The 13,532-nt window shown below is 65.5% G+C and overlaps 1 protein-coding gene across 5 annotated transcripts in view; it reads left to right on the forward strand.

Annotated features, from left to right (window-relative positions):
• Window positions 1–9,256, forward strand: part of ADGRB2 (adhesion G protein-coupled receptor B2) — a 28,575-nt gene extending 19,319 nt beyond the window's left edge. For 3 of the 5 annotated variants that reach the window (XM_075114772.1, XM_075114770.1, XM_075114771.1), the window contains 18 exons: window positions 281–356; window positions 428–530; window positions 799–842; window positions 1,946–2,072; window positions 2,623–2,726; window positions 3,017–3,119; window positions 3,391–3,541; window positions 3,832–3,901; window positions 4,034–4,100; window positions 4,215–4,300; window positions 5,932–6,103; window positions 6,175–6,270; window positions 6,464–6,503; window positions 6,680–7,338; window positions 7,731–7,766; window positions 8,100–8,204; window positions 8,356–8,409; window positions 8,550–9,235. In XM_075114772.1, coding sequence (XP_074970873.1) covers window positions 281–356; window positions 428–530; window positions 799–842; window positions 1,946–2,072; window positions 2,623–2,726; window positions 3,017–3,119; window positions 3,391–3,541; window positions 3,832–3,901; window positions 4,034–4,100; window positions 4,215–4,300; window positions 5,932–6,103; window positions 6,175–6,270; window positions 6,464–6,503; window positions 6,680–7,338; window positions 7,731–7,766; window positions 8,100–8,204; window positions 8,356–8,409; window positions 8,550–8,762 — 2,306 coding nt within the window. In that variant the 3' untranslated portion in view covers window positions 8,763–9,235. Of the gene's footprint in view, window positions 1–280; window positions 357–427; window positions 531–798; window positions 843–1,945; window positions 2,073–2,622; window positions 2,727–3,016; window positions 3,120–3,390; window positions 3,542–3,831; window positions 3,902–4,033; window positions 4,101–4,214; window positions 4,301–4,872; window positions 4,972–5,931; window positions 6,104–6,174; window positions 6,271–6,463; window positions 6,504–6,679; window positions 7,339–7,730; window positions 7,767–8,099; window positions 8,205–8,355; window positions 8,410–8,549 lie in introns of all 5 variants that reach the window. The other 2 variants (XM_075114774.1, XM_075114769.1) reach the window with 2 other exon arrangements.
• Window positions 9,257–13,532: the final 4,276 nt, after the last annotated feature.

The following is a 13,532-nucleotide window of genomic DNA, read 5'->3' on the forward strand; positions in this document are numbered from 1 at the left end:
CTGGAGCAGTGCATGTGTGTGCATGCACATCTGGGAGTACAGGTGTGTGTGCGTGCACATCTGGGAGTACAGGTGTGTGAACGTGCAGGCGGCCTCCTGCCAGCCCACGTGCCTGCGTGCGTCCGTGTGTGATGTGCCTGTGTCGGGGAGGGGGTGCATGTTCCCTCACGCGTGTCGGGGCTCTCACGTGTGGGCTCACGTGTGTGTGTGTACTCGCTGAGCCCACGCGTGTGCCGGGCGCTGGATCATGATGCCGCTCTCCCTTCCCCTCTCTCTGCAGAAACAGATGAGTCGTCCCACTTCGTCATCGGAGCTGTGCTGTACCGCACGCTGGGGCTGATCCTGCCCCCGCCCAGGTGAGTGGGGCTGCCCGCTGTCCCCCGCGCCATGTCCCCGTCCGTGTGACAGCCGGTGCCCCTCCCTGCAGGACCCCCCTGGCCGTCACCTCCAAGGTGCTGATGGTGACGGTGCGCCCGCCGACCAAGCCCTCGGAACCCCTCGTCCTGGTGGAGCTCTCCCACATTATCAACGTGAGTGTCCCCCTCCTGTCCCATCACCGTGTCATCTCAGTCCTGTGTGGGTCCCACCAGCCCCTTAACCCCCAGGCGCTGAGAGCTGGGCAGGGGCCAGCGGCTCCCAGTTGGTGGCCACAAGTGCTCGGCTCTGTGCCCACGGTGGGGATGTGCCAGCGCTGGGGGAGGCGGGCAGGTCCCCGGGCAGGTCCCCACAGGCCGATCACCCTCCTGGGGCTGGGAGCGGGGAGGGGGACAAAGCACTAACGCGTCCGTCTGTCCGCAGGGCACATCCCACCCGCAGTGCGTCACCTGGGACTACTCGAGGACGTGAGTGGGACACAGAGGACGGGGGGGACAGGGACGCCTTGGCCGTGCCCTTGCTGGTGGGCAATGCTGGGCAGTGGGGCTGGGCTGTCCCAGCGCCCCATCAGTCTCTGGGGAGGTGGTGGGAGGGATGGGGAGCGGGGCCAGTCTCTTCCCGTGGCTGAACCCCTCTGACTGCGGGTGAATTGTGCTGCCACGAGATCGATCTGCCTCTGCGTGACGCCGGGGATGGATGCCGCCAGCCTGCCAGATGCAATTTGTTAGCGCGGAGCCTGGTGCTGTGGCAGGAGCGAGGGAAAGTAGGGCACGGCAGGGAGGGGGGTGGCACAGCGGGGCAGGGGGTGGCAGTGCCAGGCCCCGCACCCAGGTGCCCATGGCTGCCCCACACCTTGGGGTCACTAGTTCCAGTAGAGCTCCCATGTTGATGGGGGCGGGGGGTGTGGTTGTGATGAGTGTGGCGGGTCTCAGCCTGACCCGGGGGAGCTGCGTCCCCAGCTGTCCCAGAGACCCAGTTCCCAGTTTCCCTGCCTCGCTGGGAGCTGTGGCTTCTCTTCCTGTGCGTGGCCAGTGTCACCGCGGGGCACCCCCTCCCAGCAATCTCCCGGGGAGGGTCCTCATGGCAGGAGGGGAGCATCACCCACTCCCAGGCAGGTCTGGCTTTGGGGGTAGCATGTCTCTGCTGCGTGAGCCATGGCTTGTGGTGGGGGGGGTGTGGGTGCTGGGGGCCCCCTGGGACTGCTGCTGCCTGCCCAGCGCTACCTCGGCCCCATCCTCCATCCCCACCACACCTCCTCCTGGGCCTGGTCCTCTCCCTCTGCGGTTTGCCCCCCCCAAAACCTGTGTGGGATGATTAAAAATCAAGCTTTTGTGTTGCACAGCTCCCCAGGGGGATCAGCACCAGGGCAGGTGGGGGAAACTGGGGCAGGGACTGCTTCACCCCCGGCAATGGGCTCGGGGGATTAAGCTGTCCCCTGGCAGTGACTCCCCTCCCCGTCTGCCCCCCCCAGACAGGGGCCAGCAAAGGGTTAACTCGGGAGAGGCGCAAGGCGCTGCCTGCGTGTTTGATCATTTCAAATTGCTCTCCCTCTTCTGGTCCCATTAATCAGGGATGCTGGCTTGGGAAACTGGGACACGGAGAGCTGCCAAACGCTGGAGACCCTCCCAGCACACACCAAATGCCAGTGCCGCCAGCTCGCCACCTTCGCCGTCCTCGCCCAGCTGCCCAGAGACCTGGTAGGGGACAGGACTGGGACAGGGATGAGCCTGCTGGGGACACGGGCCATGGATGGGGGACGATCCCCGGGCTGCGGGGCCTGGCCGAGGTGGGGGTCCTGGGGGAGGATGGGAATGGGCAGGGGCTGTGTTGCCTGTAGGCACCTCTGTAGGGTGGGGTGGGCACTGGGGGGGATAAGGGGGTGTCTCCCACCACCCAAGGGAAGGGAAGGGCCCCCGCACTCCCCTGGTACCTCAAGGGTGGGCTTGGGTGGGTAGGGGGCTGCAGTGATCAGTAGGGCTTGATATGGGGCATTGCTGTGTGCAAGGAGGGGAGGGGGCAGCCCAGGTCCCAGGCATCCCCCACCCCATTGCTATTCCGCCCATGTTCCCTGTTGGCATGGAGATGGGCATGGGTCCCCGGGAAGGCGCCTTGGCTGCGCCACCGCCCCCTCTGGCACCCGGGGGTCCCCAACCAGGGAGGGTGGAGGGGCCCAGTGGGGGGCAGGGGGCTGGCAGGGAGCAGACATGGGGGACTGGGCTCAGCCGTTCGCCCCCTGTTCCCCGCCAGGCCATGGACCCCTCAGGCACCCCGTCGGTGCCACTGATGATCGGCTGCGCCGTCTCCTGCATGGCCCTGCTGACCCTGCTGGTGATCTACGCTGCCTTCTGGAGGTGACCCGGGGACAGCTGGGGAGCCGGGGGGCACCTGGGGTGCAAGACTATGTGGGGAGGGGGTGGGGAAGGGGAGCACGGTGCGAGCAAAGGCTCAGCATCAATGTGATTAAATGCAACGTGGCAGGAAGAGAATCAGCCCAGTGGCAGCCGGGTGGGAGAGGTGCCCGGGCTGCCTGGTGCCGGTCCTGGCGCAGCTCAGTGCCCACCCGCTGGCAGCACGTGGGGGGACATGGGACAGGGACATGGTACAGGCTGGCACCCCGGCCCCACGCTGCTCGTGCCCACAGGTTCATCAAGTCAGAGCGCTCCATCATCCTGCTGAACTTCTGCGTCTCCATCCTGGCCTCCAATATCCTCATCCTCGTGGGCCAGTCCCAGATGCTCAGCAAGGTGGGTGCCACCTCTGTGCCCCCCTTGCGGGGTCCCCGGGTGGGCACGGGGGCTGCGGCAGGGTCTGAGCCCTCTCTTCCCAGCTGGTCTCCTCATCCCTGCTGGCTCCCAGCAGCAGATTGGATTTGGATTAACTCGATCTCGAGATTAAATCCTTTGTGCCAGTGACTTTGACACAAACCTTGCCTGGGCGTGGGAGTTTAACCGCCACGGTGCCGGACGCGTATCCGTCCCTGACGTGCCCATCCCTGACGTGCCCATGTCCCCACAGGGCGTGTGCACCATGACGGCCGCCTTCCTCCACTTCTTCTTCCTCTCATCCTTCTGCTGGGTGCTGACGGAGGCCTGGCAGTCCTACCTGGCGGTGATCGGCCGGATCCGGACACGCCTGGTCAGGAAGCGCTTCCTCTGCTTGGGATGGGGTAAGAGCCTGGCAGGGCTGGTCCCGGGACGGGGCGGAGGGGAGGCTCTGTGTGCCCCTCCCTGGTACCCCACCAGGGTTATCAGAAGGGGAAACTGAGGCACAATGGAGGAAAGCAGACCCAGGTGTCTTGCTGCCCTTGACACGGCACCCTCTGACCAGCCAGACCATGGGGAGCTACAAGTAGTGCCCCATCCCTGTCCCCATCCGTGGGGGCTGTCACAGGGGGTGATCCTGGGGTGGGGCAGCAATGACACCCCCTGCAGCTACAGCCTCGTCTCCCATCTCCAGGGTTGCCAGCCCTCGTGGTTGCAGTCTCCGTCGGCTTCACACGGACCAAAGGCTACGGGACAGCGAGCTAGTACGTGGGGACGGGGGGACGCAGGGCTGGGCACGGGGCTCGCTCCGGGCTGGCAGCAGTGCCGGGAGCAGGGGATGGGAACGGGGGGCGGCCCCTCTCCATCAGCCCCTGACACGCTGCGGTCCCCCGCAGCTGCTGGCTCTCGCTGGAGGGCGGTTTGCTCTATGCCTTCGTGGGACCCGCTGCTGTCATTGTGCTGGTAAGGAGACCCGGAGCCTCCCTGACCCAAAACCCAGCCCCGTCTGTGGCAGCTCCCCCCGGCCCCGGCTCACGGAGGGCTCCGTGCCTAATCCCGGTGCCGCTCTCGCCCAAGGTGAACATGCTGGTTGGCATAATCGTGTTCAACAAGCTCATGTCCCGCGATGGGATTTCAGATAAGTCCAAAAAGCAGCGAGCTGGGTAAGTGCCCTGCGCCCCGCGGGGCTGTCCCTGGGGCTGGCGCAGAGCCCCCTGCCCTGCTGTGCTGTGGGGCATGGCATGGGCTCTCTGCCGGGAGCGGGCTGAGGACGGGGCAGACTTCACCTCATCAGTGGGTGGTGGAGACCAAGTCCAGGGCAACCCTCGCCCCTTGTTTGGGGCTGCTGGACAGGCAGTAGTTGGGGGGGGGGGGTGGGCAGTCACCCCCACACCTTCCCCTGGGGAAGGGGGAGCCGCAAACTGTGGACCCCCCCTTCCTGCCACCAGCGGAGGGGGCTGAGCCCTGCCCGCCCCATCCCGCTGCCGCTTGGCCACCCCTGCTCGTCATTAATAACTGCTGCCGCCCTCGACTAACCCAGCTCTCTCTCTCTTTCTCTTTTCCTTCTCCCATTTGCTTTTTGCCTGTGTCTGTCCATCCATCCGTCTGTCTGTCCATCTGTCCAACCCCCACCCCTCCCTGCCATCCTGCTCTCCCACGGCCTTGCTCCCCCCGCCCGCATCCCCGCGTGGCCCGGTCCTGGCCGTGGGGCGCCGGGGGGGTGGTGGGCACGTAGCTCCAAGCCCCCTCCCTGCGGCAGCCTGCTGCTGAAATGCACCAAGTGCGGCGTGGTGTCCAGCGCGGCCATGACCTCCGCCACCGCCAGCAGCGCCATGTTAGTGCCCGCCACGCGCCCGCTTCGCCCCCCGCCCCGAGCACAGCCTTCAACCCCGGGGAGTGGGGGGGTGGGCTCAGGGCATCGCCCTGCGGTGGGGATGGGCTCAGGGTTGGGGGTCCTGTGGGCAGGGCGAAGGCTGTGTGCTCGGGGCGGCCCTGGGCGCGGGGTGTGCGTGCCCCACTGCGGCCATCACGTCTGCATGGCATGGCTTCCCGCAGGTCACGTCATCTCCAGGGTTGGGGTGTGGGGGGCTCAGCTCCTCTTCCCTGGGGTGGCTTGGGAGCAGGGTGGGCACGAGGGGCACCACGCTGTGGGGCATGGGCCAGTCCTGGCCTCGGGGGCATCCCTGGGACCCTCCTCCCAGCACGTGAGCCCCCATGGGTGCTGGCTGGGACGTGTCCAGAGGGTTGTGCTGTGACCACTGCCACCCTGGTCAGCCGAGGTCCCGGCTCCCAGGGGTTTAGTTGCAGTGGAGACAACCCCAAAATTTGCTGCTAAAAAATAAATCCCCTTTCTGCTTCTTTTATGGCTGTGGGAGGGTGACGGTGGCCCCGCATCCCCCCCAGCACCCTTGCTGCTGGCTGCACTGCCTGTGCGGGGACAGGGACATGTGTGGCCATGCCCTGCCTGGGACGGCTCGGTGGTGCTGACGGCTCAGCCTGGGGTTGTACCGGGGGCTGACGGGGGGAGAAGGAGCCCATGGGCCCCCATGCCCTAAGGCAGGCAATGCCCCGAGCACCCAGCCAGCACCCGCATGGGGACACCGAGGAAGAGGGGGCAGCGGGGGGCCTGGCGGGGCACACGGCATCTGCAGGGTGCTCGCGCTCGGGTCTCTGTGCCGTGCGTGCATGGTCAGCCCTGGCCACGCTTGCGGGGCTAGGGGGAATGCTTGGGGGGGCTGTTGTGGGGCAGCCCCAGTGCAGTGGGCTCACCCCAGCCACTCTCTCCCTGCCCCAGGGCATCGCTGTGGAGCTCCTGCGTGGTCCTGCCTCTGCTGGCGCTGACCTGGATGTCGGCCGTGCTCGCCATGACCGACCGGCGCTCCATCCTCTTCCAGGTCCTCTTCGCCGTCTTCAACTCCGTCCAGGGCTTCGTCATCATCACCGTACACGGGTTCCTGCGCCGAGAGGTGGGATGGCCCCGGAGGGGTGCTGGGGGGGACCCCTGGCCACGGGGCCGTGACCGGCTCTGTCCCCGCAGGTCCAGGATGTGGTGAAGTGTCAGATGGGGGGGTGCAGGAGCGAGGAGAATGAAAACTCGCCCGACTCCTGCAAGAATGGGCAGGTGCAGATCCTGGTGAGTGCGGCAGTGCTGGCACGGGCTGCGGTGGGCACCGGCAGGGCTGCTCACCCCAGCTGGGGCAAGGACCCCCTTGCAAACCCCACTGCTCCCCATGCTGGCCAAGATGCATTCATTTCCCCATCTCTCCCCCTCTCTTTCTCTCTCCTCTCTCTCCTCCTTTCTTTCCCCTCTTTCTGTATTTTTATAGACAGATTTTGAAAAGGACGTTGACCTGGCGTGTCAGACAGGTGAGGTGTCCCCTGCCCCCTGTGCTGGGGACGGGGATGTCACCGTGCCACGCCTGGGAGGGACAGGCAGTGTGTGCCGGGGCAGGCACGATGCCACCGTGCAGGGGGTCGGTCCAGCCTCCCCGCCCTCCTGCGGGACCCCCAGGGCCGGCTCTGACCCTGCTCCCTGCCCGCAGTGCTGTTCAAGGAGGTGAACACCTGCAATCCCGCCACCATCACGGGCACCTTGTCCCGCATCTCCCTGGACGGGGACGAAGACCCCAAGCTCAACACCACCTCAGAGGGTGGCCTGGGCTTCTCCAGCCTGCCAGGGAACATCCCTCCCCCCAGCATCCTGGTCCAGGTCCCCAAGATGACGCCCAACGTGGTGGCGGGCTTGAGCGAGCTGGGCGACGCGCCGGCACAGCAGCTCAGCCTGGAGGGGCCGGGTCCCGTCTACCTGTGCACGGAGAGCAGCCTGCGGCCCCTGGAGTACGGCTGGCTGCGGGCCCCCGAGCCCCCACGGGAGAGCGACTACATGGTGTTGCCCCGCCGGACCGGCAGCCTCAAGCCCTTCCCGCGGGAGGAGGGCACCCTCGGTCCCGGCGCTGAGGAGGGGATGCCCGGTGGGACAGGGCGCCCGGCAGCCGAGGGGGACGCCTACCCCGGCTTCGTCGCAGTGGACCACGTCAACGTGAACTTGAACCAGCCCTACGGGACGGTGAAGGCCCCCTATGGCCTCCAGTTCAAGCAGCACCCCACCGTGCGGCAGATCCTGGCCTCGGAGCTGTCGGAGCGCAGCCGTACCATGCCCCGCACCGTCCCCGGCTCCGCCATGAAAGTGGGGTCCCTGGAGGTGAGCGGGGGGCTGGCAAGTGAGTGTGCCGTGGACACATGCATGGGGAGGGAGGTGTGTGGGAGGGGGTTGGGGGTGTGTGCAAGAGCATGCGTGAGCATGTGTGCGTGTGCAGGGTTGCACGAGTTGCTGCTGCGCTCGCTGCTCGGCACCCTACCCTGTGTATGGGGCTGCCTTCACCCCAGTAACGTGGTGGATGAGCGGCACGTACGCCAGCTCGGCTGGGAGCTCCGCGTCTCCAGCTGGGCTCTGCCCCCTGCAAGTGGCATGGCTTGGGGCTGGCATGAGCTTCCCCCCCTGCTCTGCTCCCCCCACATCCCAGACCTGCAAAGACCTTGCCCTTTTCTTCTCCATCTCCTCCCCCTGCTCCTGCCCTGCGCATCCCTTGCCAGAGGAAGAGGTTGCGATACTCTGATCTGGACTTTGAGGTAAGCCCTGCTGCAGCAGCGGGTGTCACCGGCGCCTGCCATGGGGTTGGGTGCCACCTGGGGACTGAACCACCTTGTTCCCAGTTCCCTCTGGCAGAGCAGCAGCCAGGCTTGGAGGAGTTTTATACCAGGGGTTAATGAGCATTGGCTCTTGATTAAAACGCCAACACCAAGTGGGAGTGTTGCAGTGGGCTCTGCTGCTCGTCTGGGGTGCCCCGGGAAGGCAGGGGGTGAGCGGGTGGGAGGGGGACAGGGATGGGAGGAGGAGGTGCGCCAAGGGACGCGGGGCCGTGTCGGATGCCGATGGCCACAGGCTCTGCGCTCACCCTGCAGAAGGTGATGCACACGCGGAAGCGCCACTCCGAGCTCTACCACGAGCTCAACCAGAAGTTTCACACGCTGGACCGGTACCGGGCCCCGGCTGCCAGCTCCTCTAAGGTGAGGTCCTGGGGGGCCCCGTCCTGCCTCAATCTGCTCCCCCACGCCCCTTCCCATACCCCTGCATGGACCGGGGCAACCCCAGGAGGATGGGGGAGATGGAGCATCCCTGGGAGGATGCTGGGGCTGAGCACGGTGGTTATTTCTGCAGCGAGAAAAGCGGTGGAGCGTCTCGTCAGGCGGCGGGGAGAAGAATACGGCCAACGTAAGTGCCCAAGCACCCCCAGGGGCTGATCCACCCCCTCCTAAACGGGGCTGGAGGGTGGCGGTGGGTGGCTGTGCCCCAGGGCTGGGTGCTGGTGCATCAGAGCCATGCATCCCATGCACCCCGGGCACTTGCCGCAGCTCCTCCTCGCCCCGCAGGATATGGCCAGCCCTGAGGAGCAGCAGCCGCAGGCGCCGGCCGCGCCGCCGAAGCCATGGAGCACGTTCAAGGCGATGACGCTGGGCTCCTTGCCCAGTGCCCAGCGGGACCGGCTGGAGCTGCGCTGTGCGGACTGGGAGGGCCCCTGCGCCAGCCTGGATACAGGCGACGGTGACTTCCAGACGGAGGTGTGAGCCCCGCGCCTGCTGCTGCCGCCATCGCCCCAGGGCAGGACAAGCCAAGACACTGGGTTTGCTCCATCCTCCTTGGTGGCCGGGGGCTCCCCGCCTGGCCGGAGCCATCCCCAGGGGAGGGACCGTGTTCCCCCCCGGCCGCAGCCGCCTCCTGCCCGTCCTCGCGCGGTTTCTCCTCCCTGCCACCCTCCGGACGCAGGTGCGGAGGGGACACGCGCACCCCCCCACGCTCACCCACCGATCACGCCTGCACCCCCCGGGGCAGGACCGGCCGTTGAGGCCATCAGATCTTCGTTCTTTTCTACCGGGATGTTTCTTCACGCCGTGCACCGTGTGCACGCGAGCGGCTGCCCCCCGGGGCTGGGCTACCCTCGCCCCCCGGGATCCCGTGGCCGCCCCCTCCCAGCCCTCCCCACCGTCCCCACCCCACGGGGCAGGTGCTGTCGTTGTTGGAAATAAAAGTTCACTCTCTGTGGTGCCGTGGGGCTGCGGCCACCGCCTTGTGCTTCGTGTCAGGGGTCTGGCTGGGGAGAGGGGTGGCTGTCACGCGGTGGGGACCCCCGGTCTGCCTGCTCCCCCCTGGTACCCTCCTGGCTTGAGCTGTGCCCCTGCCTGGAGCCCCCAGGATGCTGCTGGCCAGGGCTGAGCCCGCACCCACGCGCTGCCTTGTGAATGAGCGTCTTATCGCAGGAGCCAAGAGCGGTAAATTACATGGTAATTAATCTATGAGCAAATTAGTAACTTTGGAGGCAATTACCATGCAATCTGCAGGGGGATGTAACGTGGGGTGCCTCACGCTGCTGGAGCATCCAGCTGGGCATTGCAACGTGGGTGTGCTGCCCACAGCCCCGGGGCAGGAGATGCCAGGGTGGGGATGGGCAGGGGTGTTGGGACAGGGGGGTGGCAGTGGGGCCAGCAGCCGTGGCCGTGAACGCTGGGCTCCTGCTGGAGCAGAAGCTGTTGGGAGAGCAGGGGTAGGACACAAGCTCGGGGCGGGCACTGCTGGAGGAGAGGATGTCTCTGTGTCGTGGGTCTCAGCACCTCGGGACTAATGAGGTCTGTGCTGTGTGTTAATCCACGGCATGGCTCAGGGGCCTGGGCAGCTCGGCTGGACTGTGGCACCAAAACCCTCCTGCCGTGGTGTGCCGTAACACCGGGGAGGGCTGTGCAGCCACTGTGCCGGTGGGAAGCGTGCCCTGGTCATGGCTATTGCTTTTCTCTGGGAGAAGCTGCCAGAGCTTCTCTGAGGGCTCTTTTTGGTGAGGAGAGGCTCAGCACACGCTGCGGGGGAGCAGGCAGCACCCTCCAGCGCTCGCATTGTGGGCAGGTGATGTTCCCACAGGTGCTGGGAGCCGTGGAGCTGGCAGTGACCCCCTGTTCCCAGGGGATGCAGACACTGCTGAGACCAGGCAAAGGATGCTGCCCAGTTTGGCCCAGTGGCCTCCAAGGGGCTGGTTTACTTCTCACCTGGACTGCGGTGCTGTGCAGGGTGCTGGACACCCTGCAAGCCCTGGGCACCCCGAGCCCCCTGGGTGCTGGGGGTTGGAGGCCCTGCCAGCCCCCACTGCCCAGGGGCAGCTGCACTTTCCCCTGGCACGGCATCAATTAGTCCTCCTCAGCACAGGTCTGGGGCCGTGGAGATGTGGTTGTGAGACAAGGCATGAAATTAGGCAGGCTAAAAGGGAGTGTCATTAACCGAACCTGCCTCAGGAGCGCACGGAGCTGCCAGCGCCAGCAACGACTCAATCAGCACCGACGGCTGGGCACCGACATGGCCAGGAGGGACCGAGCATCCTTGCTGGAGGGGGCCCTTGCCAGGGGTGAGCTGTGCCTGTGCCCATGGGAGAGGGGGCCCCCCATGGGAGCCAAAAAGGGGTGTGGGAAGGTCCTGGGCCAGGGCGCTGCAGGAGAGGACTATGCATTTGGGGGTGCTGCATCTGGTGGGGGGGTAGCAAGGCAGAGCTGAGGGAGGGGACAGACACCTCCCACCCAGAGCTCAGCCTGGCCGTGCCATCGGTGCTGTGTGGTGATCCCCTCCCTGCTCCCACCGCTCTGCCCATGCCCGGCAGCACCAGCCCTGCCCTTTCCCACCAGCTCCCTCGGCCTCCCAGCATCTCACCAGAAGCTCACTGGTTCCCACTGGCACAGGGCCTGCGGTGGAGCGGTGTCGTGGAGGGGTTGCCCGTGGGACAGGACAGGAGATGCTGCTCCATCCCCAGTACAGCCATGCTGGGGCACAGGGACAGGATGAGGCCCCTAGAGTGGGGGGGACGTCTCACCTTGACCCCCCAGGCTGTCCCACTGCATAACCCAGTTCATCCCAGCACCACCCAGTTTGGGTCTGGGGTGTGGGGAGAAGCGGGCTGGGGGTCTGCAGCACAGTGATGGGAGCAGGGAGGGGGTGACTGTCTACAGAGGAGGCAAGGGAAGGGGCCAAATTCTTCTCCCCCATTAAAGCCTCCTCAAACAAAGCAGAAAGGGGAGGCAAGGGGGCCCGCTGCCTCCTGCCCCCAGGTTTGCCGGCGCTGGGCTGGCGCCAGCTCCAGTTGTGCAACAGATGCTGGAGCCACACGAGCGTGGGGGGCTTCGGCTGCCCAGGATGGGGCTGCAGGGGAGGCTGCGGGTGGGTGGCAGGGCCAGGCATGGTGAGGGGCTGCGGTGGGGCTCAGCTGTGGCTCCCTGGCCCCACAGAGGGCATGGGGTGGGAGGCTGGGACGGTGCTCCAGGGGCAATGCTGTGGGTCAGGGGCACCAGCCCCTCCCCAGGGATGCTCACCCGCTGCCTTGGCCTGGCTGCTAATTTTACTAATAGCAGCCGTGCCCTTTCGCTCCAGTTTCTGGGAGCCGCCACGCTCTGGGGTCCCCCCACCCTGCACTTTGGGGGACCCAGGGGCACCTCCTCTCCTCTCCCTTCCCAGCTAAATGCAGCCATGAGAGGCAGCATCAAGGTTTCCTGGGGCATCTGTTGGCAATTAGCAGCTTTTATTACTCATGGAGACACCATATGCGGTGAGGGAACGGAGCCCAGGCAAGAGGTGCGGGCTCACGGCGTGCTCTGGCAAGGGGAGACGGGGGGCTAGCCCCCAATCCTGCGGCGTGCCGAGGGTGTGTGGGTCTGGTCAGCAGCTGGGGGGTGCAGGGGGGTCCAAGCAGGTCAGAGAGCTCTGGAGCCATTTTCTATCTTGCAGCTTCCATCTGAGCCAAGCCACTCTCCCCCACGCCAAAAACATTCAGTTTGGGGCGGGCGGAAATGATGGAGAAACCACTCTGAGGCTGCGCAGCCCACGGCGGCGCAGGGGGGCTGTGAGCTCCACCGCTTGGCTCCCCAGCCGCTTCTCCCTTCATGTTTCGGCAAAGTGTTTCCTCCAAAAGAGGCAAAACTGCTGTTTTAACACTGCGGAAACAAATGGGCCCCATCAAGCTGGAAGGAATCCCCGCAGGCTCTTTCCTTCCCAGCGAACACTGGAACCTGGGGGTTTGTGCCCAAATTGGTTGCAGGAATAAATGCTGAACCGCCAAAATCATTGCCACAGGAATTCCCTCCCGCGCGCTGCCCGGGCCAGCGTGCCGGCAGCTGCCTGCGAGCTGGCAGGGTCCGGCCGGCATTACCCCAGCCCTCACGCCCTGGCAGTGGGGGGCCCTGGGGGGGGCCGTGCCGGCAGCACCGGCGCTGAGCTCGGCACGGGAGGCGGGGAGCCCTGCGGTAACCCAACCGCCGCAGCCGCCGCATGACGCTCGGGGTCGGAGGCAAATTGTCTCCAGCCTGAAAATTGCCAGGCTCTGCTCCGGCTCGTGTTTCTTGGCAGCCAGCGCGGCTGTTTCTTGGAAGTGCAGCTTGCCTCTGCTTTTTCCATGCTGGGTCGGTGGGCAGGGGCTGCTGGATCCTGCTTTCCATCCCCCAGCTCGGCATCGCTCCAGGGGATGCCAGCACTGGCTGGAGACAAACGGCTTCCCCCTTAGCAGAGTGTTGGGGGGAGCAGGATCCGGCCTCCTTCCCCCAGTGACACCGATCCCATGTGCTGGCACAGCGAGGGGAAGCAGGAGCTGCACGGAGCAGAATTTCCACACCGTGGCTGTCCCCATGTTCCCGTGGCCAGCGGGGTCCCTTGTGCCACTGGACTGGGGACAACCTGCCCGTGGGAGCAGCTTGGCAAATGAGGGAAACTGAGGCACGGGAAGAACAGCGGGAGGGATAGGTGCAACTCCCCAAAGCAATTCACAGCCAAATTTGAGGGCCCTGGGAGCCGCTGGCCATGCTGGTATTAGCGAGGAGCCTGGAGAAGAAGGGACGAGGCTGCCCTTCGTCCCTGCTCCACTGCAGGGTGGGTTGTGGGGCCGGGTTGTGGGGCTGTGCCTGTTGTTGGGGGCCATGGCAGGACCCACCAGCCCCAGCTCCCCCCACCCACAAGATGCACAAACCCCGCTCGTGCTCACACGTGGGGTTCGTCGCTGCTGGGTGGCCACAAACAAAGAACAGCTCGGGATGAATAATTGTCCAATAAACAGAAATTAGAAAAGTTTTGTTATATTTCGTACCCACTTGCTTTAATTACCCTTAATTACTACAGTAGACAACTCGCAGGAGGATCGAGTGCTCTGTCACTGCATCTTGGGGGCTGTCGGCTGAATAAATGGCAGAGTCGAGCCGCTCTTCAAAAGCAGCATCGCTTGGTTTGCCCGCGACAGCTTATTTACTGTGGGCTGAATAAATATCAGTTGTTAATTAGAGCGCGTTTATTGAGATGCATGCGTCCCTAACACACATTTGTAA

This window comes from Phalacrocorax aristotelis, chromosome 20 (genome assembly GCF_949628215.1).
Source record: "Phalacrocorax aristotelis chromosome 20, bGulAri2.1, whole genome shotgun sequence".
NCBI lineage: Eukaryota > Metazoa > Chordata > Aves > Suliformes > Phalacrocoracidae > Phalacrocorax > Phalacrocorax aristotelis.